Source organism: Lissotriton helveticus, chromosome 6 (genome assembly GCF_964261635.1).
Source record: "Lissotriton helveticus chromosome 6, aLisHel1.1, whole genome shotgun sequence".
Classification (NCBI taxonomy): Eukaryota; Metazoa; Chordata; class Amphibia; order Caudata; family Salamandridae; genus Lissotriton; species Lissotriton helveticus.
In genome coordinates this window covers 177,345,329-177,367,563 of record NC_136067.1, presented here as the reverse complement: position 1 = coordinate 177,367,563, position 22,235 = coordinate 177,345,329, and the positions used below count along the sequence as shown (strand labels likewise).

The window sequence follows — 22,235 nt, the reverse complement described above, 5'->3', positions numbered from 1 at the left end:
CTCTGATCTCCCGCCCAGGAAAATCATGGACCCAGATCTATCTTTTTGTTTTTACCTTAGACATGCCCAAAGGGAGACACAAGAAATATGTAAATTGGCAATTCAAACATTTATTGAAGCAATTGGATTCTAGTGTAAACCACAAGTGCTGCAATTATTAGTAGAAGGAACCAAAGCAATGTTACCAGTGAAGGAAGTGACCCGATTAGGGCCACCCGCTACGCTAAACCTCCTCTAGGCTTCCAAGAATGAAGAGTTGATGACGCAGTAGAGGATACAAGCAAACTAGTTTATTAATAAAATACACTGCAGTGGAGTCCAATCTGACCAGCCGCCTATGATGGCTGTTGAGGGACTGACTTTAACATGCATAAAGTTACATTATGTATGTTGCAGAGTCCACAAAGACCCACCTACCATGGAAAAACACTGACAGCTTTCGTAATACAATAGGGGTACAGAACTTAAGTCTCGATTATGCAGCCTGGTACATGCTATCTACATTTCAAGATCGTCTGGCCTATCCTTCCCTCTAGCTTGGCGGGAGAAGGCCGTGATCTAAGAGTAAAGGCATGCACTAATGAGCTAACATGAGCATTGAACAAAAGAAACTCACCAAGGCCTATTTCTCGTAAATGGGCAAACAACAGTTTCAAATGTGCAAGTAACAGTTTTGACTGCAACAAAACATGCCGTCTTTTCCAACTAAAAACGTGGCACAGATGTCAAACCCAACGAATGCGACATCTGAATCAACTGATTACGTCTTACACACAATATACAAATATATCGTATTAGACATATAAATGCTAACATAATTTAGGGTAAAACACGAGTAAAATAGTGAAACTACGTTTCAATACTATCAGACCCTCCCTTTAGAATTTATATGCTAAATCATCTTAATTTGTGCTATCAGGTAAATGTCTTTACAATTCTAATAATTAGGAGAAACATTATTATTTAGACAATAATTGATCAAATATGAATAAATATATGAATAGAGCTCACTGAAAGGGAGATGTAATATTAGTCGTTAGCAACACAAGTAACATCAGGGATAGAATCTGCCAGGGAAGTATCCGATCAAAAGACTCCCTCCTCCAACTGCATGAGGGTATCAGGCTTTTGCTGAAGCATTACTTTTGCATTTGTATCATGAATTGTACTTTGTTTGGGTGTAAGATAAGTGGCACAACTTTGAGCAACATAAGGGAAGACACTGTATCAGTACACATCAGCAAATTAGGATAACAATGAAATGTATCACCTTTTCTAAGATCCAACCCCACCCACCAAACAAGGAGCAACTCCAATAGTCACTCTCCATGCCTTTAACATTCTCCAAGATGTCTAAAATATTTTGGGTAATATTTTTTTCCATATTTGTGATGCCGACCACACAATGATCTCCTATAACAGCGCATGCTCCATCATTCTTAGCTAGAATAAAGTATATGTGCATACTTTCTAATTGAGTGGTGATATCCCATAAAGCTGCCACTGTCCAATTGGATCAAATCTGTAATTTACACCCAAAATACTCTCTAGCACGTTCACCTCTTGCCATAGCAGTGCCACCGAATGGAATAATAGAAGAAAGGATATACCCAAAAGTAATACCATTGCTATAGTTATTAACTTCTAAATTGGTAACTCTCTTGCAGAATTCCTTGTTCAATGTTCTTTTTACCCATCTTATATTCGGTCTACTATGCCTACAAGGTACCCCAAGAGGTAACACCATTCCCACAGCCAAATCCTCTGTACCATAGTACATATTGCAGTACGTGCCATTGGATAGAAAATAAAAACCAGGGTGTGCATAGAGAGGACCTTGATAATCTAATGGAGCATATCTAGTGCTCATTCATTTTATACTGGGGGTCCTCCTTTTTCCCTAAATGTAGAGCATTTTGTATACTATTTCTCCAGAACAGTAAGATACAAATAAGTATCAGTACTATTTAGTTCAGGACAACAAGCAGGATATGTTCCTACCTCTTGAGTGACAGTCAGATCTTGGTAATGCCAACCTGTCAAAGTAATATTTCTTTTGCTAAAGCATAAATCACCACAATAAATTTCAGGCATACATCCCAGATATCCTGTGCCTCTCAGTTTTCTATAATATGGGCAAGGTCCCAGGTATCCCAAGCCAAATTCACTTTTTACCAAAGGTGGGAGGATACACATACGTATAATTTACCAGTGATAGGGGATAAGCTGTCCATAGACTTGTGATAGAATCAGTTCTATCCCCAAAGAATTTCCAATGGGTATCCAATAAAACTTGCATAGTTCGCTTCTCATGATCTGAGGGAACTGTGTGATACAATACACATGACAATGTAACCCCTGAGGACTCTGTTAGAAATGGGATCTCTGGTTGGCTGAGGCTTGCGCCAAAGCCAGGCAGAGACCACCACTCTAGTTTGGGCAAGGGAGTTACACTCCAAAGATAACCCCTGCTCACCCCCTTGGTAGCATGGCACGAGCAGTAAGGCTTATCCCGGAGGCAATGTGTAAAGCATTTGTGCACGCACACACCAGCAACAACATCCCAGGCCCCCCACAAAAGGAACTCCACACAAGGTTATTATATCAAAAATAGCCTTTGTATTCTCAAAACACATTAGAATAGTAAACACATTATGTACACTGTGCCAACTGTGGCACTATTTACAAGGAATTATGTACACCTGACAGGGCCACATGGACCACTGTCAGGATCATCACAGAGTGAACTTGGTAAAAGTGAACTAGATCATACACATCCAAGTAAAATAGGTCATAGAACGTACAACCAGTAAACACTGGTAATCACTGTACTTTGCAACAGTCTGTGACATGAACTCCATCATGCACAGTATCCCACAAGTCTTAATACTATAGACCCTAACCACCTAAGTAAACATTACACTAGGGGCGTAAATCACACAGGGAAGTATAATATTCCTAACACAAACCTAAATAGGTAAAACAACCTCATAAGCATAAACCATATCTAGAGGTATCAAACAGGGTGCGCAAAACATACTATACACAATACATTTCCTAGCACCCAAAACTATTAGCACATAAATCACCTTAGGGCCTGGCGCCCTATAGAAGTAACCATCCATCTGGCCAACTGTCCATCTAAAACGGGGGCTCAAACGCCCTATGTCCAGAGAGTCAGGGCTGCTGCCTAGGCAGCGAAAGACAAGGTTGCGCCACTGCACCAAACCTAAACGTTGCAGCTGCCCACTACTTGCTGGGCAGCTGAGAACAACAACATGAGGCTTAAACTCTGCAGCTGCCACTAAGTGCCGCGCAGCTGTGGAGGCCAAGGTATGGGCGAAGGAGTGCGTCTCACTCCTAGAGTCAAAAGAACATGTCCCCTAAGAGAAATGCCTAAACGGTGCAGCTGCCCACTACTTGCTGGGCAGCTGGGAAAATGCGGCATGGGCTCTCACTAGCCCTTAGGAACAACTGTGCCACATGTTGGAGCCCTCCAGGCTCTAGAACAAATGCTGCGGGGCGTTGGAGCCACACAGGCTCTGGCAGGAATTTGCCCCATGGAGCACACTGGCTCCTTAAATCACTTTGCGCTACTAGGGAAAAAGAACTTGTCCCCAAAATACTGTGGAGCGCACTGGCACTTAAAAATAAAACATGCTCACTGGTGGAGCCACTGAGGCTCTGAAAGGAGAATAATGCCCCAATGCACGGTGGGGACCACGGGGGCTCCCCGGAATCAAACATGCCCCCTGATGGATCCATCTGGCTCTCAAAATTACTGGGGCCTCGTTGGAGCCACGTAGACTCGGCAATGAAAGCATGCCCCCTGTTGGAGCGGCCCGCTGCTAGACAGGGCCACTCGCAAGGCACCACGATGCACACCCGGAGCTTCCCCCACAGCCCTTCAACACTCACTGGGCTGTTCTCCTCTGGCGGGGGGCTCCTCCGGGCGGCGGCAGGACGTCTCTTGCGCTTGCAACGGGGGCAGGCACCGGCAATGTGCCTCACGCCGCCTCTGCCTTCCACTGCTACTGGCTGGCACCCGCAGGGCTCTCCCTCAGCAATGGGAGCCCCACACCGGCATGCGCCAGCCTCCTTCTTCTGGGCGGCATCTCCTGCGGCTTCAGGCGACTTCCCGCAGGCTGCCGGGTGTGTGCGGGACTTCCTCCTTGAACCCGGAAGTCCCACCTGCCGTCAGGCACCTGGTGGCCTGACTTCCTGTCCGCGACTCGTGCCGCCACGGTGATCAATTCTCAGGGGCAAAATGAGGGGTAGGCTCCCTCGGGATTAAAAGTAAATATAGCAAGCGGGGTTCCCATAAGCAGGATGGGCACCCGCATTAATGTATAAAATAATACGAAGACGCAGGGTGGGCACCTGCACACTAGAGAACCTCAAATAAGCGGGGTGTGCACATGCGCTGAAAAAATAAATGCAGCAATGAGGGGTAGGCTCCCTCAATAACATGGCAATTTAAAATAAAGCGCATTCCAGATGCAAAGGGTAAAAGAACACCAAGTTTAACAGAGAACTGGAGCATAAAGGGTCCCAAGAAGTCCTGGACATCAAAGATAGAGAAAAATAGCTCCCAATAAGAAAACTCCTCCAGGCATCCAGGGGGAGGTTAGGGCCCAGGGAGGCAAGCCTTCCCCTGGGCCCCAGCAGAAGCACGCCCCTGGTAGTTTCAAGTTGAAAATAAGAACAAAATCTTGGGGGTCACACCCCCTCTTTTATACAGAAAAATCATTTGTCACCCAGCACAGGGTTTAAGGAAAACCAGATGCAACTGGTTTGGGAGCACTTGAGCACTTTGTTTTGCTCAGCTCCTCTTCTCCTATTCACAGGATGGGTCAGGGACATCAGATGCACCACATTCACTGCACACAGAAATGCCAACTTCTAAAAGTGGCACTTCTCCACTAGTCACATTAAATCTGCACACATCATCGCACAGCATTTAATCTCACAAGTTCACACATACCAAACTCGCCCCTGCAGTCCCCACACATCAGGAACTACCATGGACACACATATTCCCCATGCATTCCTATGGGAGGGCAGGCCAATCTCACCACACGCACTCAGAGAGCGCACGCACTTTACACTGGGCCACAGTGCTAAAGTGCGCAGAAGCCTAAAATGACTATCATCATGTCATATTAAAAGGCAAAAAGTTTAGGGGTGAACCTGCCAAAAGGGCCAAGTCCAACAGACTCCATTATCCAGAACAGCCACCTCCCCCAATAGAAACAGTAACATAGCTACAATATGTTATGTTACGCCCTTTTGTATAGCGCTCGAATCACCGGGGGGCATCTCGGCGCTTTACTCAGAATACTCCGGATAGGAGGGCAGCGCAGAGGGAAAAAAAAAAAGGGAGCCTAGTACAGGAAGGCCTTTAGCATTTTCCTAAAATTTAAGTAGGAGGGTATATCTCGTAGGTAGGCTGGAAGACTATTCCAGTACTTGGGAGCCAAGAAGGAGAAAGCCAGGCCCCCAGATCTACGACGGCTAATGCAGGGCACCTGGAGGAGCTGGAGTGTACTAGATCTGAAGGAACGACTAGGGATGTACTTTTTTAGTTTCCTTTGGAGATACAGGGGACCCTGTCCCTGGAGAGCACAGTAAGTCAGGCAGCAAATTTAAAAAAAGGCTCTCTGTTTAATCGGCACCAGTGCAGCTTTCTTAGTAGGGGATGCGATGATGATCCTGACGGCATATTCAGGACCAGCCTGGCCGCATTTTCTGAACTACCTGAAGTTTTTTCAGTGAAGTGATTCCGACCTCTGCCAGTAAGGCATTCCCAACGTCCATACGACTAAGGACTAAGGCTTGGGTCAGGGTTTTGCGGTGTTCCGTCGGGACAAAAGGTAGAATTTTCCTCAGTAGCCTAAGCCTGTACTAACAGGATCCAGAAGCTGAGGCTACATGGTCTTGCATAGATAGAGTGTGGTTTAGTTTAATGCCCAAGTTGTTCACGCACTGTTTGGGTGTTGGCGACAGGCCTAGTTGTCGTGGCCACCAGTCCTCCGACCATACTGCTGCGGCTTTCCCTAGAAGCATGACTTCCGTTTTTCCCGGATTTAACTGGAGACGATTGTCGGTCATCCAGTTGGATATTGCGGTGATTCCTGAGACAAAACGGAGTCTGTCTGCTTCCAGGTTCTGACCGATGTTAAATATCAGCTGGGTGTCATCCGCGTACGAAATGACTTCGAACCCCAGAGCTTCCACCACCCTCGCCAATGGGGCCATATAGATATTAAACAAGGTGGGGTCAAGGCAGGAGCCCTGGGGAATGCCTTTGTTTAAGGATGTTTTTTCTGCTTGGTGGGGGCCCATGATCACCTCACCAAGTATCTGCACATCCTGTTTCCACTTCGCCAGAGGGAAGTCCGTTTCTCTAGCCGAATCAGGATTATCTGCTCCACTGTCAACTTTGTTTAAGGATGTTTTTTCTGCTTGGTGGGGGCCCATGATCACCTCACCAAGTATCTGCACATCCTGCTTCCACTTCGCCAGAGGGAAGTCCGTTTCTCTAGCCGAATCAGGATTATCTGCTCCACTGTCACAGCTACACCTCTGTACTGTGATGAACAACCCAAGATTAAGTTTCAGACAGCTCCTTTAGTAGAAATGGAAACGTGGGACGAGGCTCCTGTGAGCCGTGCCCCCTCTTTCTCATCAGATTCAGCACCAGCCTGCACCAAGGCCACAGCTTCGGTTGATCAGGACTTTGCTGTGACTTCTTGACAGAGCACGTACATTCCTCTGATAAGAACCAGTTTCTAACAGTATGCAGAGTGCAGAAAACAAGTGAAAAGCATAACATAGCTTCTCACCTAGAAAGGCTCAGAAGATGGAGACAGCTCAGAAAATTGAGTTGCTAAAGCATAGGCCTCTATTCCCGCCAAAGAGCAAAATTAGTATGGAAGATGGAATAAGATCATGCCAAAGCCGATACGCAAGCCCTGCCATTAAGCTAGATAAAGTCTGAAACAGAAAGAGACATAATCAAACCCTACTTTGTAGTTTAGTCTTACTAGGCAGGCCTACACATCACCATGTTAAATGACAGTATAAATTGCAATGCAATAAACATGAGAGCATGTCAAAGGCAATAGTCAGCACTGCCATTAAGCAAGACAAAGTCAGAAACAGGCCTACACATCACTATATTAGGCCAAAATATGCTGAGATGGTGGTGGGCAACCGTCATAATCGGGCCATTTAACCATAACATAGCTCAGTCACTACATTCCACCCATGACCATTGTCCAACACCATCAAACCTATAAAAACTTAAACAGTATGCAAACTATCTCTGTAATAATAAGAGACATAACTGACAGAATGGGCAAAAGCAGTTCTAGGGCAAACATATTCAAAATACTAGGCTTACATTGAATGCAACAGCATAATGCCACTAAAAACAGATGACTAAGAGTACACACCCCAAGATAGAACAGCGCATACCAAAATCAGGTAACCACTTAAAGAGTCAATCTCACCATCCTTTATTAAGGTTCTGTTGAACTTCAGATGACAATTATGCAAAGCAGTAATATGAGACTGAATGGATTTAGAGTGGTAGGAAAGATTCAAACAACATAATCCATCAAGATCCGAACAGCATGTTTCAGTTGCAGGAAAATCAACAACAACCCTATTCTGAAAAATAGCTTGTCGAGCACCATGCATATCAAGCAGGAAATCAGATAAAGTTATCAAGGTGTGGTTAATAGATTTAACCATAAGACAAGCCACTCTACTAATAGCTCTAGCATTATAAACTGACAGTCCAGGAATCCCTACAATTGAAGCAGCTAAACTAATAGATTCAGACTTAGAAAACAGAATGACATAAGACCACGTCAAAGCCAATAGGTCAAAGTCATAATTCACCTAACCCACATACCATTATACAGTTAATCCTGCAGTAGCCAACATGGAGCACATGTGTGCACCATCACCAACAACACTGCACCTCAACATCCCATACCCTCTATTCTTGGCAAGACTATTCTACAGAAAGACAGCAAGATTATAGAACAGAAGAGAAGTAGGCATATTCAAGACCATCCTACATTAAGTCTAGGGTAACATAACACACTAAAATCAATACAAAGATGGTGATGGTTGAAGGTAATCAAAGGGCATCAGACCGTAAAAGTGGCTCATTCACTACAGACCCTCTCAGTTTCGTGGTCTCAATTGCCCTCTCTCACCCATGCATTGTAGGGGAGAGGTAATGGCACCCGCTTCAGTGGGAGGCATGGATCCAGTTCTTCGGACCTTTCACCCTCACTGTTGTCCTTGTTGCGATGAGGCCCGCGTAGGGGCCCTTCCATCTAGGCTCCAAGCCGTCCTTTCTCTGAAAGCTTCATATTAACATATAATCACCTGGCTGAATTGTATGCCCAGGTCCCTCAGGTGCTGGAGGCAGCGCCTCTTGTATCTTTTGGTGAATAGAATGCAAGCTTTTAATAAGTTCATACAAATAATCGACCAACAGAGGATAATCTATGTCAGAGAATTCTTTTAGTCTAGGGACACCCCATACATTTGCTGGGGGACCGAAAATTACCTCATAGGGAGATAATCTTGTCCTAGAATGGGCTATTATTCTGATGGACAACAAAGCTAAGGGTAATGAATCTGGCTAATGCAACCCAGTACTTTCCTTCACTTTTGACGACTTCAACTTGAGAGTACCATTGTACTTCCCAACTAAACCTGCTGACTGGGGGTGATTAGCTGTATGGAATTTTTGCTGAACTTGCAAACCGTCACAAATCAATTGGATCAATTTGGCCTTGAAGTGACTCCGATTGTCACTCCAAATCAAATGGGGCAAGCTGTAGCAGGGGAAAAACTACTTATTAAGAGCCTTTGCCGTTGCCATGGCTGTAGGAGATATATATATATATATAAAGACACATACTAACGTATAAGTCACTCCTATGGCAGGCCTTGACAATCCTGAAGGCAGAGTGCTTTGTTTTGTGTGAGAGGGTGCCCTAGCATGAGCTAAGCCCCTCTGCAGCTTTTTGAACCATCACCTTATAGCTGTTCTATGATGTAGCCATACCATATACTCTTAAGTGCATTATAATCCTCGCGGTTAATGCTAACTTTGGTTTGACTTTATCAAAACATGTTGTGTAAGGTGTCAAACACTTTGGAATACTAGCCCCCCCCCCGCCAGTTCTGGTGGCGAGGGTAGCATTCCACCCTTCTAGAGGGAAAAGACATGTACGCACTGGTATACCTGGTTAAAGTTAAACAGAGCCTCAGCATCACAAAATGGATGCTGCTGCCACAGACACGAGTCTGACCTCCTGCTGCTGGACGAAACTCAGGCAGGGGAGGCCTGGACAATAGGTTTCCTGACAGGCTTTAATATATTGGGGCAGGGTGGGTTGCATTCAATAAATGCTTTCCAGACACTGCCTGGGGCACACAAGGTGCTCCATGCATTTCCCAGTTCATACCGGTTGCTGGGGCGTGCAGGCCCAGCTCTTCCATGAAACTGATTAAAAGGGGCGGCGTGTAAACACCCCCTCCCCAGGTCCTCCCATAAGTAGGACCCTAGAGTTAGTCCAACCCCTAAACTTGGTATAAGTACAGGAACCCAGTCCCTAGGACTTTAGATTACCCCGGACGAAACTCTGCAACATATATCCTGGACCTTCACCATTCCATATCGACTGGAAGATGGAATAATCTCCCTTGGGGTCAATGAGTGACCTCCCTGTTCAAACAGGCACCAAGAAGAATCTTTGCCGATCTGCATTTTTGAGGCTCCTGCCGGATCCTGGAGAATCTGTGACACAGGACACAGACTTCCAGACATCTCTGAAGCTGAAACGAGTTCCCAGCAGAGCTGATACCTGTAGCTGATACGAGAGATGTGGGACCGGAACTCCTGGACATCCTGCATTTTTATATCTGCACCCACTTCCCAAAGTTTCCCGAAGTTGTGCATTGGGCTATTTGAAGCCCCTACCTCGAGCATCTTTTGCACCGAAGCTCAGAGGCCTGCACTCCACAAGTGTGCCGTGGGCCCACTTTGTTCATTTCTGCTCGAGGCTCCTTTGCGATCTCTAGTCTGTTAGCTAGTGGATCCCCACAAAGGTTAATCTTTGATTGCTTGAGCTTTACTGGTTGCTACAGACATGCTCTCACTCCTCCCCAATCCCCAAAGGAAGAGTCCCTCAGACCTTGCTGGTCTGAACCAAAGCCAATCTGGTCATCTTGCGTGGGTTGCTGTTGCCATGGCTTGTTGGATCCAATCCGGATTCTGACCCTGCAGCACTCGTCATCTTCCGTGGGACAGCTTGAATCCGGCTCCTGGTTGTCGTCGACGCCTCCGGGTCCTCCTGGCTGAAGAGTCAAACTTCACCTCTTTCACCTGAAATCCCCCGACATCTGCTGGCATCTTCCTGTCTACATCCTGGTCACTGGCTAGTGACCCAGACTCTGTCCCCTCTGCTGTAAGGTTCTTCACATGTCCGATCCACCCTTGGATCCACCCGGACACTCCTCCTTTGGTCGCCTGCAGCAGTTCTTCGCAGCTCTCCATTGGAATCGATGACGACACCCGACACCAAAACACACTTATGCACCCGGCTTCCCTGGGTGAGGTAACACGAGTACTCCAGTGCTCCCATGGCTCTTGACTCTTGAAGTGTCCTAGTCTAAAAGGGTTCCATCGTAGTTCACCTCAAAGTGCCCTTAATCTTTAAAATTGTAACTTGTTCCTTCTCCATAGAAAGTCAATATTGATATGAGGCTGTGTTTAGACACTGCACGCGTCCCCCGTGGGTCTCCTGCGTCCCTACCTTGGGTGGTTCCTGGTTGCCCCAGCGGCTCTACAGGCACTAGGCCTGCTTTCTAACCCTCACGTGGTTCTTATACCACTATTTTAGTAAATGGTTTGTGAGGCCCCTAGGGCATAACGTATACTGTGCAACTTATCGTATGCTAATTAAGTTCCTTGTATTGTACTTTTAACTCTGACCTCATAAAGAGATCAGAGGGGTTGTGTTTAGAATAAATACATATATATTTGATATATACCTTGTGTGGTGTGCTTTCATTTGATCATTCAAGAGATATAGACTGGTAAAACAACTTGCTTAACTCGCCTCTAAGTCTTAGCCTGAAGGCTGCTCTCCACAGCTACCACTAGGATAGCTTGTCTATAAGGTTGACTTTAAACCTACCATCAATAAGGGTCGTTTGGACTGGTGCAAGATGCCCACTAGAATAGTGGACATCATATGCCAGGCCAACTTCTCACAATGGCGGTATTTTCGTTTGTGGGGTAAACCTCAATCCATTTGCTAAAAACACAAACTATCACTAACACGTATTTCAAATTATAAACTTAGTGGTAAATTCTATGTAATCTATTTGGAGTACCTCAAAAGGGAAAGCATATTCATATGTTTTCCCTATGTTACCTCTTCCACATTCAACACCTAAGGTGTATGGACCCAAGGTACGACGTGGACAAAGAGAGCTGGGGTATGGACTCCTTCTGGCCCCACTTTGCCAACACCACTGCCTGTGAAGCAATGATACTGTGTGTAGGTTTTGTCTAGAGTTTAAGGCTCAATAGTGCAGAAGCACTCACTCCTAATCCTCTCTTTTTTTATTCTCCAATGGCAAATGAAAATCTGCGCTCAGATGAAAAATCAAAACCAACACGAGATGAGCAAGAAGCAAATCCAGGAGATGTAATTTCATTACGTAAGCATACACTTTAAACCCAAATCCAGCTGTGGTATGGGTCTATGAACCAAGCAGCATGCCAGTTAAAGGAAATATGTAACACCAATTTTTATAGAGAATAGCAACAAAGAAATATCCTTGCCTTGCCAAATTGTGAACAGATATATTGATATCTGAAATATACATTGGGTATCCAAATTTCTCAGAAACTGTAGTTTTTAAAATGAGAACGAAATACAGTGATAGGAAATTAAGAGAAGGATGTGCATATTGAAAAGGAAGTTAAGGCTCATTTTGAATGTGGTGGGCAGCCCGCCGTCTATCAGTATGGCAGAGGTAATTGACTGTACCACTCTGGCCAGACTACCGCCCACCATATTCAGAAATCTCTGCCAACCCATGCCTTATAGAAGTCACCTGCAATTCCAGATTTATAAACATGTTCTTCTGACCATCTGCTCTACATAGCGCGGGTGAGTTGATGCACCTACAGGGAAAGTCCTAATGCCTTTACATTAGGGTTTCCACCAGATAAGCCACCAGTAGCACTGCTGTAGGAAATATGACTTCCCAAAGGACTGCTCGTTGCAGAGAACCATGTTCTCCAAGCCCTAAATAATTAATATTTGAAAGAACTCCCAAACTGGATTTTTTGTGCAAATATGTAGCTGTAAGGTTGGTAAAATATCAAGCATTGGCAATGCCAGTAGGCCTCTCCTTAATGTGTGGGAACTTGCCCTCTAGAAAGTTTAACGTTCGCCCATGATCCTGCTGCATCCTATGGGTTCTAATTAGCCACACACTTTGCCTACGTTGGTGCTGAAATTGCCTGGACTGAATTTTAAACAGCAGAGAAGTGGATAAGTTCTCCTTGTTCCAAGGAAACTACTGTATCACTTGCTTTCATTCATGGTTGCTGGACCTGAGTGACAGAGAAAAAAACACAATTGCTTGCAGCCAGATGCCTAAATGGACAACAAACTAAATGTAATATGACCGGATAATATAAAACTACACTGGTAAAGTTTATGATATGCATGCTCTTAATCATATATTGTCAACATAGGGTTCTCCTGACATCACTTTCCATTTATTAAACATGATTGATCTTATTCCAACAAGTTAAAGCATGTATATGCAAGCTAGAGTACTCTCTTTCATATGTCACTAGGGTTATTCCAGTCACTGAGGAATTTCTTTAAACAGTCATTCAATTTCGAGGTATTCTCTTAATGTATGACGGCAGTATTTAATTCCTCACAATGCATGGTCATCCCTCAACTGTTCCACAAGCCGCTTAAATTTTTGGTGTCTGTATCTTTCATATAAAAGAGATACTATGTTTGCAGACGTGAAGCATGAAAGCAAAATCTGCATTGTGAAATAAAAGATTCAGGAATGCAGTAGTAATTTGTTACAAAGAGATACTAGAATAAGTTTAAATTATGTCAGATTAGAGGATGCTGTTGCTCAGAATGTTTCGAATCATATAGCGTTTTTTCTTAATAGACATATTTTGTACAAAAATTTAACTGCAATCAATATCTCCTTCAAGCTTTAGGAGAAATGACCAAAAGAACGAAAAGCCAATTGTTGCTTTCTTTCTTTCAATTGCAACTGTAATAATGCTCTGCGGCCTTCCTTTCACCTTGGCTGGTGACTCTGGCATCTGACATTACTATTTAGCTGTAATAATTTATTATGGCTGATCAGCTATGTCATTTTCTGATTACAGGGTGACTTGACACATCACAATTGGAAAGTAATATGAAAATTAGAGACAGGTTTTTATACAAGAATTGCAGACTTTCATGTATTATAATATCATTCCTGCAGATGGGGTCGGAAACCTTAGAACACAGCGACTTTGATCTCCCTCCCAGGGAAATCATGAAAACAGAATTACCTTTTTGTTTTTACGTTAGACATGCTCAAAGGGTGACACTAGAAATATGTAAATTGGTTCTTTAAAAATTTACTGAAGCAATTGGATTCTTGTGTAAACCACAGGTGCTGCAATCATTAGTAGAAGGAAACAAAGCAATGTTACCAGCATTCCAAGAATGTTGAAAAAGATTAATAATTCAAAGATTGTCATGTTGCAGTGATTATATGCATATATGAATATATATCATAAGGAGAACCACTTGCCATTGGGTATAGGTCATATCTCAATGCAGACAAGCAAGTGATACAATTGAAATCTTTGCCTTTTATGATATTTCTTGAAGTCATTGAAGGCATTTCTCTTTGATCTGTGTAACAGGCAGATGAAGTTCTTTCTTGGGGCCATGTACTGAACAGGTATGATGATTTCGCCCCAAGCCTGAAGAAAATGCTACGATTCTATAAGAAACCTTGGTTTCAAATGTGGGAGCTCTTCTTTACATTTATATTGCATAGTAGGGATATTAAGCTCTTTAACATTAAAGGTAGCAATTCTCAAATGGCTATTCATAAGAATGTAGCTATACAGTTAACCTTGTCAGACTTTTGCCTCAAGCACAAAACTGCCCTTGTTTTTTCTATTTGCCCCCTCCTTTCCCCCAACTCAGCACCCACCCATCCCTCATGTACAGCAGGTCCAAGCTGGTTTCGAGACCTAGGGAGGCCTTGTACATTGACTACTTGCTCCTTCTTTGGGAATGTCTGTAACAACATTCCAAGAAGCAGCATAAAATGTCCTCACCGACATCCCAATTTTACGATTAATGTCTACGTCTGGATTACTTTAGATGAGATCTTTGTCAATGATTGTTTCTATTTGTTCCTAGTTATAATAGGAATATTGTAAAAAAAATGCTGGTTCATGAAATATATGTGTTTATGTCTGCCAACTGGTTTTCAAACAAGTCAAGTCTAATATGGGTGCTGGAATATCAACTGTCTTTAATTTGAATTGACATCATCTCATTTCTCTCAATCACCTGGCCATACTACAGGAATATCCTGAGAATATGGATAAACAGTATCCAGCAGTAGACTAAATTCACCTTTTTTCACATGCTTTAGACAGAATGTTCTCCTTAGTGAGAAATACTTGGAAAAACCCTGCCATTTATGGGTGGATTGCCAGATTTCAGGGTATTGTCCGGAATCCAACATGCTCTAGAAAGTGTGTAATCCCTAAAACAGTGGATGATCCACTTGATTAGCGATACCCCTTCTGTAGCATCTTTGAGGCCCTCAGGAATGCTCACTATCCTCATATTATTCCGTCATAAAGTCTTTCCATTTCGTCACACATTTGAGGCTCTTCCTGTGCAGATGTTGCTGCATTTTGTCTTTCTGTAATTTAGACTCCAGCGTCACACCCCAATCGTCTGGGTGTATCCTCTTACCTATCATCCCAATTTTTTCAATTATTTCCTCTACCATATCATTTAATTGCCCATAATTGTCTTCATGTTCTTTTGCTGTAGATTAAAACTCAACACCCTATTTTAAAATGAGTTCAACAGAATCTTTGCATATGTTTCCCCATGTTACCTCTTTCACATTCAACACCTAAGGTGTTTGGACACAAGGCAGGACTTGGACAAAGAGAGCTGGGGCATGGACTCCTTCTGGCCCGATTCTGCCAACACCACTGCCCGTGAAGCAATGCCACTGTGTGTAGGGTCTGTCTAGAGTTTATGACTTATTAGTGCAGAAGCACTCACTCTTAATCCTCTCTTTTTTTATTCTCTAATGGCAACTATCATTTGTGCTTCAGACAAAAAATCGAAACCAATACGAGAAGAGCAAGAGCGAGAAGCAAATCCAGGAGATGTGATTCCATTACGTAAGCATACACTCTAAACCAAAATCGGGCTGTTGTATGGGTCTAGGAACCAAGCTGTGTGCCAGTTAAATGAAATATGTAACATCAATTTCTATGGAGAATAGCAACATAGAAATGTCCTTGCCTTGCCAAATTGTGAACAGATATATTGATATCTGAAATATACATTGGGTATCTACATTTCTCAGAAACCGTAGTTTTTATAATGAGAAAGGAAATACTGCGATAGGAAATTAAGAGAAGGAAGTGCATATTGTAAATGAACTTAAGGCTCATTTAGAATGTGGTGGAAAGCCTGCCGTCTATCAGTATGGCAGAGGTAATTGACTCTACCACTCTGGCCAGATTATCGCCCACAATATTTAGAAATCTCTGCCAACACATGCCTCATAAAGGTCAGCTTCGATTCCAGATTTATAAACATGTTCTTTGGACCATCTGCTCTCCATAGAGCGGGTGTTTTTATGCACCTACAGGGAATGTCCCAACACCTTTACTATAGGGTTTCCACCAGATAAGCCACCAGTGGCACTTCCGTAGGAAATTTGACTTCCCAACTGACAACTTGTGCATATAACTATAATCTCCAAGCTCTAAATAATTATTTTTTGAAAGAACTCCAAAACTGGATTGTTTGTGCAAATATGTAGCTGTAAGATTGTTAAAATATCAGGTATTGGCAATGCTAACAGGCCTCTCTTTAATGTGTGTGAACTTGCCCTCTAGAAGGTTTATCGCTTACCCTGCACTCAGCTGCACAAAGATTTTTACAACTGGTGTACCCAAAATAAGAGTGAAAGCCAATGAGGAGAGGCAAACAAAACTGAGGTTCAGGTCTAAAGTTGATTCAGTAGAATCGTTTTATCTGCATTGAACTTCAAAAGGATATTGGTCATCCAACATGGGACTGAGGCCTTATATTCCCGAGGTGTAAGTGGAAAGTCAGAATTGCTACCACTTCTCTGTACTACAAACTGAGCATCAGCCACAATAATAAATTAAATAAAAGGGGTAAAATAAACATGAAATCACAATAGATATACATATCAACTATGTATTACGAGTGTGTGAAGAGGTAATTAAAGTTGCGAAAATTAGCGTTTCATATATATTTATTTAAACTTGAAAACTTTGTTAACAGTACAAAGGTTTAACAAAAAAAAGTAGCAAAAAAGGGACTGTGCACAGCAATTGGTATATTCCCATTACCAAACTTGCCCACAATTCGGCTGCATCCTATGGGTTCTGATGAGCCACACACTTTGCCTACCTTGGTGCTGGAATTGCCTGGACTGAATTCTTGACAGCAGAGAAGTGGATATGTTCTCCGTGTCTCAAGGCAACTATTGTATCCCTTGCTTTCCTACATGGTTGCTGGACCTGTGTAACGAAGATAAAAATACAAATGCTTGCAGCCAGATGCCTAAATGGACAACAAACCAAAGGTAATATGACCGGATAACATAAAACTACACTGGCACAGTTTATGATCTGCATGCTCTTAATCATATATGTCCACATAGGGTTCTCCTGACATCACTTTCCATTTATTAAACATGTTTGATCTTATTCCAACAAGTTAAAGCAATCATGAAAATGTATATGCAAGATAGAGTACTCTCTATTATATGTCACTAGGGTACTTCCAGTCACTGAAAATTTCTTTAAACAGTCATACAATTCTGAGGTATTCTCTTAATGTATGACAGACAGTATTTAATTCCTTACAATGCATGGTCACCCCTCAACTGTTCTGCAAGCCGCTTAAATCGTTGGTGTCTGTATCTTCACATAGAAGAGATACTTTGGGGTCCATTAGGATGGCGGGCGGATTGCCCCCGCCAGGCAGGCGGTAGCCACCGCCGGCCTGGCGGGGGCAATCCGCCCGCCATCCTGACTAAAAACACCCCCCCCGCCATATTATGATGGTTGGCCGCGGCGGACGGAAAGACTGTCCGACGCTTTTCCGCCCCGGTCGCCTTGCGGCCGGGGCGGAAAAGGGTTCATATGGTGGCGGTGTCTATTAGACACCGCCAGCCATATTAGGATAGGCATTTGGGAATGCCTTTCCGTGGCAAAGGCATGCAGAGTCCCCCTGCGGGGGCCCGTTGCGGGCCCCCAGGGACTCCTTGGGGGTGGGGGGTGCACTTGGGGGGTACCGATGGTACCCCCCTGCATTTTTATGCACAACATTACAGGCACCTCGCGGTGCCTGTCATGTTGTGCATTGAAATGCACAACGTGCATTTTTAGCATTGCGGCGGGCAGTGCTTTCAACACCGCCCGCCGCAATGCTAAAAATGCGGGAAGCGCCCGCCACTGTGGCGGGCGCATCTTAATATGTAAAACGGGACCCCCGCCCTTATGGCGGGTGGTCCCATTCACCGGTAGGATGACGGGCGGACAAAGTCTGCCCGTCATTCTAATGGACCCCTATGTTTGCAGACGTGAAGCATGAAAGCTAAGTCTGAATTGTGAAAAAAAAGTTGCAGGAATGCAGCTAATAATTTGTTACAAAAGACACTAGAAACAGTTTAAATTAGGACAGATTAAAAGATGCTGGTGCTCAGAATGTGCCAAATCATTTGGAGTTTTTTCTCAATAGACCTATTTTTTACAAAAATCTAACTGCAATCAATATCTCCTTCAAGCTTTAGGAGAAATGTCCCAAATAATGAAAAGACAATTGTTGCTTTCTTTCTTTAAACTGCAACTGTAATAATGCTCTGTGGCCTGCTTTTCACCTTGACTGGTGACTCTGGCATCTCACATTATGATGTCACTATTCAGCTGTAATAATCTATTATGCTGAGCAGGTAGGTCATTTTCTGATTGCTGTCCCAATTGGAAAGTAATATGAAAATTAGAGACAGGTTTTTATACAAGAATTGCAGACTTTCATGTATTATAATATAATTTCTACAAAATATAGTTGTTGAAACCACTGCAACAAGGACCTTATTAATATGCAAAACCTAATTGATACCTATTTTTCATTAATGGTCAGCCGTATTATCATACCACCCCTGGATTCAAAGCGTATGCATTTCAGACATGCCCTGCTGTCAAAATGTTTGTATCTGTCCCAATCACTAGGCATTCCTTTTCCTAGCAAGCACTAGATACAGACTGTGGATGACTTGTGCCCATGCGCTGAGCCCAGGGCCCTTCTCTCGGCCTCCACTGAATACAGTTTACAGCTGTGCAGAGTGGACACTCGGGTTGTGGCAAGGTCTTCATCCATGCTCTCTCTGTGCAATACCCCAGCTTACATTACACAATGGCAACTTATCCTATTTCTTAGGCACAGCATTAGCAAATAAGCGTAACTTTCCCTTTGTATACATGTTAAAATTGTCATTCTATAACTGCAGGTCTCCGAATCCTTGGGTTAAATGTCCCTGTTCCCAAATACATCATTCTGAATTACCCATTCTACTTAACATCCCTCCCAAATCCAGAATCCTGTGGCTGGGCCTGGTATGAAGATCTTTGTTACATTTCACCATCTTGTGTGAATGTGTTTCTATCTTTAACCTCTACAAGGATTTAGTTGTTGGACATTCCATGAATGGCCAAAGGAAGTGCAGCCTGATTTGTTTCCTTGTTCCTCATGCTTTGATTAGAGGAAACAAAGAGCATCCTTCCATTGATGCGCATAGGCTCGCCACCAGGGGTACGAAGCGTTCTATCAATGAATTTCTGTGCCATATGGTTTCTACTAATCAATTAGGACTGTGCGGTTGGACAACATATGTGTCAAAATATGGGAACTTAGGGGCATATTTACAAGGGCATTATCGCCGCTTTAGCGGCACTTTTTGCTGCTAAAGCGGCGATAATTTCATTGCCCTATAAACAAGGCGGCACTAACATGCATTAGCGCATGTTAGCTGCTGTTTTTTTAACGCCACGCATCTTAGCGATATACATCGCTAATGAGATGCAAAGTAGGCGTACCTTCCTGTATCAAAAGGTCGCGAACAGGACATTGAGTTACTTACAACGCGGCTCCGGAACCACGAAGCGATGATGAAAGCAGCAGTCACTGCGGTTTTCGCAGGACCCTTAACGCCTGATCAAAACTTGACTTAGGCATGTTTTGAATGTGAGGTGGATTGTTTGGATACGTCCACACTCCCCTATTATCATACTTTTCATTAGCTTGTGAAATCATCGCTTGATTTTACACGCTAATGATGAATATCGCCGTCTATCGCAGCTTTGTACATTGCCTGTGAGCAAGGCGTTGTAAATACGCCGCTAACACGACGATGTAAACCAGCAATAGCCAGCGATATTCAAAATGGCGCAAAGCGTGATTTATGATGTTTAATGTGAAGCATTGGTGATATCACCCTGGTTCCACTCATTGCATCAGAATCAATTGGCCCAAAACCTGCTGCTAGCTCACAGTGTACCATCTGGACCCCTAAATCTCACTGAGTACCAGATGGGGTCCAAAACCTTAGAACACGGCCACTCTGATCTCCCTCCCAGGGAAATCATGAAAACAGATCTACCTTTTTGTTTTTACCTTAGACATGCCCAAAGGGAGATACTAGAAATATGTAAATTGGTATTTCAAACATTTATTGAAGCAATTGGATTCTTGTGTAAATAACAGGTGCTGCAATTATTAGTCAAAGGAAACAAAGCAATGTTACCAGCATTCCAAGAATGGTGAAAAAGATGAATAATTCAATGATTGTCATGTCGCAGTGATTATATGTATATATGAATATATATCTTAAGTAGAAGCACTTGCCATTGGGTATAGGTCATATCTAAATGCAGACCAGGAATACAATTACATTCTTTGCCTTTTATGATATTTCTTGAAGGCATTTCTGTTAAATCTGAGTTAAAGGCAGAGGAAGTTCTTTGTTGGGGCCATGTACTAAACAGCTATGAAACTCCAGTGTAGCAATTTGTACCCCAATAATGACCTAATGGACATTGCTTTTTATACATACTAATACAGACAACTTTGAAAGAGGGATCAAAAAACTATTTTGCTTTCCTTCTTCAAGGCCTTTTGAAAGTAGTATATGATGATTTGGCCCCAAGCCTGAAGAACATGCTACGATTCTATTGGCAACCTTGGTTTCAAATGTGGGAGCTCTTTTTTACATTTATATTGCATAGTAGGGACATTTAGCTCTTTAACATTAAAGGTAGCAATTCTCAAATGGCTATTCATAAGTATGTAGCTATACAACTAACTTTATCAGATTTCTGCCTCAAGCACAAAACTGATATTGTTTTTTCTATTTGTCCCCTCCTTTACCCCAACTCAACACCCACCGATCCCTCATGTACAGCGGGTCCAAGCGGGTTTTCAAAACCTAGGGAGGCCTTGTACATCGACTACTCGCTCCTTCTTTGGAAATGTCTGTAGCAGCATTCCAAGAAGCAGCTTACAAGTTCCTCACCCCCATCCCAATTTTATGATTAATGTTTACATCTGGCTTACTTTGGATGAGATCTTAGTCAATAATTGTTTCCATTTTTTCCAGATTAGAATAGGAATATTGCCACATTTTTCTGGTTCATGAAATATATGTGTTTATGTCTGCCAACTGGTTTTTAAACTAGTCAAGTCTAATATGGGAGCTGGAATAACAATGGTCTTTAATTTTAATTAGCATTATCTCATTTCTTTTAATCACCGTGCCCTACTACAGGAATATCCTGGAAATATGGAAAAACAGTATCCAGCAGAAGACTAAATTCACCTTTTTTCACATGCTTTAGACAGAATGTTCTACTTAGTGGGAAAGACTTGGAAAAACCCTTCCAGTTATGCGTGGATTGACAGATTTGAGGGTATTGTCCGGAATCCAACATGATCTAAAAAGTGGGTAATCCCTAAGAAAGTGGATGATCCACTTGATTAGGGATACCCCTTCTGTAGAATCTTTGAGACCCTCAGGAATGCTCACGATCCTCATATTATTCCGTCATGAAATTCTTTCCATTTGCTCACACATTTGAGGCTCTTTATGTGCAGATGTTTCTACATTTTGTCTTTCAGTAATTTAGACTCCAGCTTTACACCCCAATCATCTGGATGTATCCTCTTGGCTATCATCCCAATTTTTTCAATTATTTCCTCTACCATATCATTTGTGCTCATAATTTATTTCATGTTCTTTTTCTGTAGATTCTCAACACCCTATTTTAAAATGAGTTTAACAGAATCTTTGCATATGTTTTCCCCATGTTACCTCTTTCATATTCAACACCAAAGGTGTTTGGACACAAAGTAGGACTTGAAGAAAGAGAGCTGGGGCATGGACTCCTTCCGGTCCCTCTCCGCCAACACCACTGCCCATCAAGCAAGGACACTTTGTGTAGGGTCTGTCTAGAGTTTATGACTTATTACTGCAGAAGCACTCATTCCTAATCCTCTCTTTTTTTATTCTCTAATGGCAACTATCATCTGTGCTTCAGACGAAAAATCGAAACCAACAAGAGAAGAGCAAGAGCGAGAAGCAAATTCAGGAGATGGGATTTCATTACGTAAGCATACACTTTAAACCAAACTCCAGCTGTTTTATGGGTCTAGGAACCAAGCAGCGCACCAGTTAATGGAAATATGTAACATCAATTTCTTTGGAAAATAGCAACATAGAAATGTTCTTGCCTTGCCAAATTGTGAACAGATATATTGATATCTGAAATATACATTGGGTATCCAAATTTC

At 43.0% G+C, this 22,235-nt stretch overlaps 1 protein-coding gene across 5 annotated transcripts in view; it reads left to right on the top strand.

Annotated features, from left to right (window-relative positions):
- Window positions 1-22,235, top strand: part of LOC144761272 (uncharacterized) — a 266,932-nt gene that overhangs the window by 226,278 nt on the left and 18,419 nt on the right. Inside the window, exons 13-15 of one of the 5 annotated variants that reach the window (XM_078646719.1) lie at window positions 11,698-11,760; window positions 15,458-15,526; window positions 21,983-22,051. The exons of 1 other annotated variant lie outside the window; for it this stretch is intronic. In XM_078646719.1, coding sequence (XP_078502845.1) covers window positions 11,698-11,760; window positions 15,458-15,526; window positions 21,983-22,051 — 201 coding nt within the window. The remainder of the gene's footprint in view (window positions 1-11,697; window positions 11,761-15,457; window positions 15,527-21,982; window positions 22,052-22,235) is intronic. 3 more of the 5 variants (XM_078646720.1, XM_078646721.1, XM_078646722.1) reach the window with 3 other exon arrangements.